At 44.5% G+C, this 1,656-nt stretch overlaps 1 protein-coding gene across 2 annotated transcripts in view; it reads left to right on the forward strand.

Annotated features, from left to right (window-relative positions):
• NPSR1 (neuropeptide S receptor 1) overlaps positions 1 to 1,394 on the forward strand; it is a 154,591-nt gene extending 153,197 nt beyond the window's left edge. The window contains exon 9 of one of the 2 annotated variants that reach the window (XM_010831141.1): positions 972 to 1,394. In XM_010831141.1, coding sequence (XP_010829443.1) covers positions 972 to 1,062 — 91 coding nt within the window. In that variant the 3' untranslated portion in view covers positions 1,063 to 1,394. The remainder of the gene's footprint in view (positions 1 to 971) is intronic. The other variant, XM_010831142.1, reaches the window with a different exon arrangement.
• Positions 1,395 to 1,656: the final 262 nt, after the last annotated feature.

Here is a 1,656-nt window from a genome sequence, read left to right on the forward strand (position 1 = left end):
AGAAACTGAGAGTCAAAAAGTTCCCGCTAGTGTGACAGATTCAAATTCAGGCCCCCCAGCCATGGCTCATGCTTTCTCCTATACCACATCACCTCCTATAGCAATCATCCTAATCGAGTCACATATAGATGATCCTTATTTTCGTTTAAAGCTTCTCCCCATGAGTTGCCTCAATACAATGCCATGGAGATAGCAGGACACAAAGAATTATCATTTTACAGATAAACAAATTAAGGCTCACACGTTAAGTAAAATTATTGAGATTATATGAATAATTAGTTACAGATCTGAAATTAGATCCTTCCCACAATGACTCAGTCTGCTGTTTTTCAGCTGTTTTACTGCACAATCTACAGGGGGTAGGTGGAAAAATCCTTAGGGGATGGAATCGTACTAGAATTGTTTCAGGCTTGGGTTTGATGCCCTCTGTTGAATCTGTCTTCCATCAGTTGACAAGATTTTTCAAGTCCTTCTAGAATTATGGATGTATGGTAGCATTTCTCAGTGATCCTAAACATCACTGATACGTTAGAATGGCTACCATCCCTCACCTGCCTTGCCTCTGGCCTCTCACCCATCAGCCCCTCCCTGCCCTCCCCTTTCCTCTTGTCTCCATGATGGAATTGCAGAATGGTTACAGGCTTGGGTTTGATGCTGCCATTGTTGATTCATAGCTACATGCGACCTAGGGAAAATTATTTAACTTCCATAAACCTCCATTTCCTCACAAGTAAAAGGGGGGTAATAGCAATAGCAGTGCCTACATCTTAGCCAGTGATGTCTCTGTCACTGGGCTCTGGTGCTGATCTGTAGGAAGGAGGGCTGTGAGTGGTGGGGAAGTATGGTGAGGGCTATTACATTAAAAGTGCTTAGCACGATGCCTGATCCTTAATAAGTTCTCCACAAGTGTTAGCTCCTGAACAGTTAAATTATTCAGGACAAATGATTTTTCCTCTTTGTTCTTTCTTTAGGGAGCAAAGATCACGGGATTCCAGAATGACATGTCGGGAGAGAACTGAGAAGCATGAGATGCAGGTTCTGTCCAAGCCAGAATTCATGTAGATCATGGGGCAGTGGTAGCACTGGGCTGAGCCCCATCAACTCTCCTGGGTTCCCATTAGCACCTTGGGCCTCTGCCCTGTACCTTTATCACTTGGGGGATGCACAAGGCAAACACTAAAAAGTGTGTGTCACCTGCCTCAGCAAGTATTGGCCAATAGGAAGTTACAAACTATTCACACCAGCCAGGAAAGATACCCCTTCTTTCCCTACCACTCCTAGCTGCCCTTCTCGCTGTCAGCACCAGAATCAATGGACAGAGACGTTGCTGGCCTGGGGCCCAGGCTTGGGCAAACAGAGGGAATTGACTAACAAAGCATGTTTGTACATGTTCTTATAATTACAATTTAAGAAGTAAATAAAAGGCTTACCTGGGCCTAGATTTTCCTCCCATTTTTGGAATCAAGTTTCAGTAGCTGTGGCCAAAGAGATGTTTGTCCTCGAAATGTCAACAAATAATAAATTCATCTCCAGGCATTGAGGCTTTGTGTCTCCTCTGCAGATGGCCATGGTTGGCAGATGGATGTGTTGGCAGCAGCCAGCCTCACGGTCCCATTGTATCAACAGATGATTTGCAGAAAGAACATGAGTGCTGGC

Source organism: Bison bison, unplaced genomic scaffold, assembly GCF_000754665.1.
Source record: "Bison bison bison isolate TAMUID 2011002044 unplaced genomic scaffold, Bison_UMD1.0 scf7180017864525, whole genome shotgun sequence".
NCBI classification, from domain to species: Eukaryota; Metazoa; Chordata; class Mammalia; order Artiodactyla; family Bovidae; genus Bison; species Bison bison.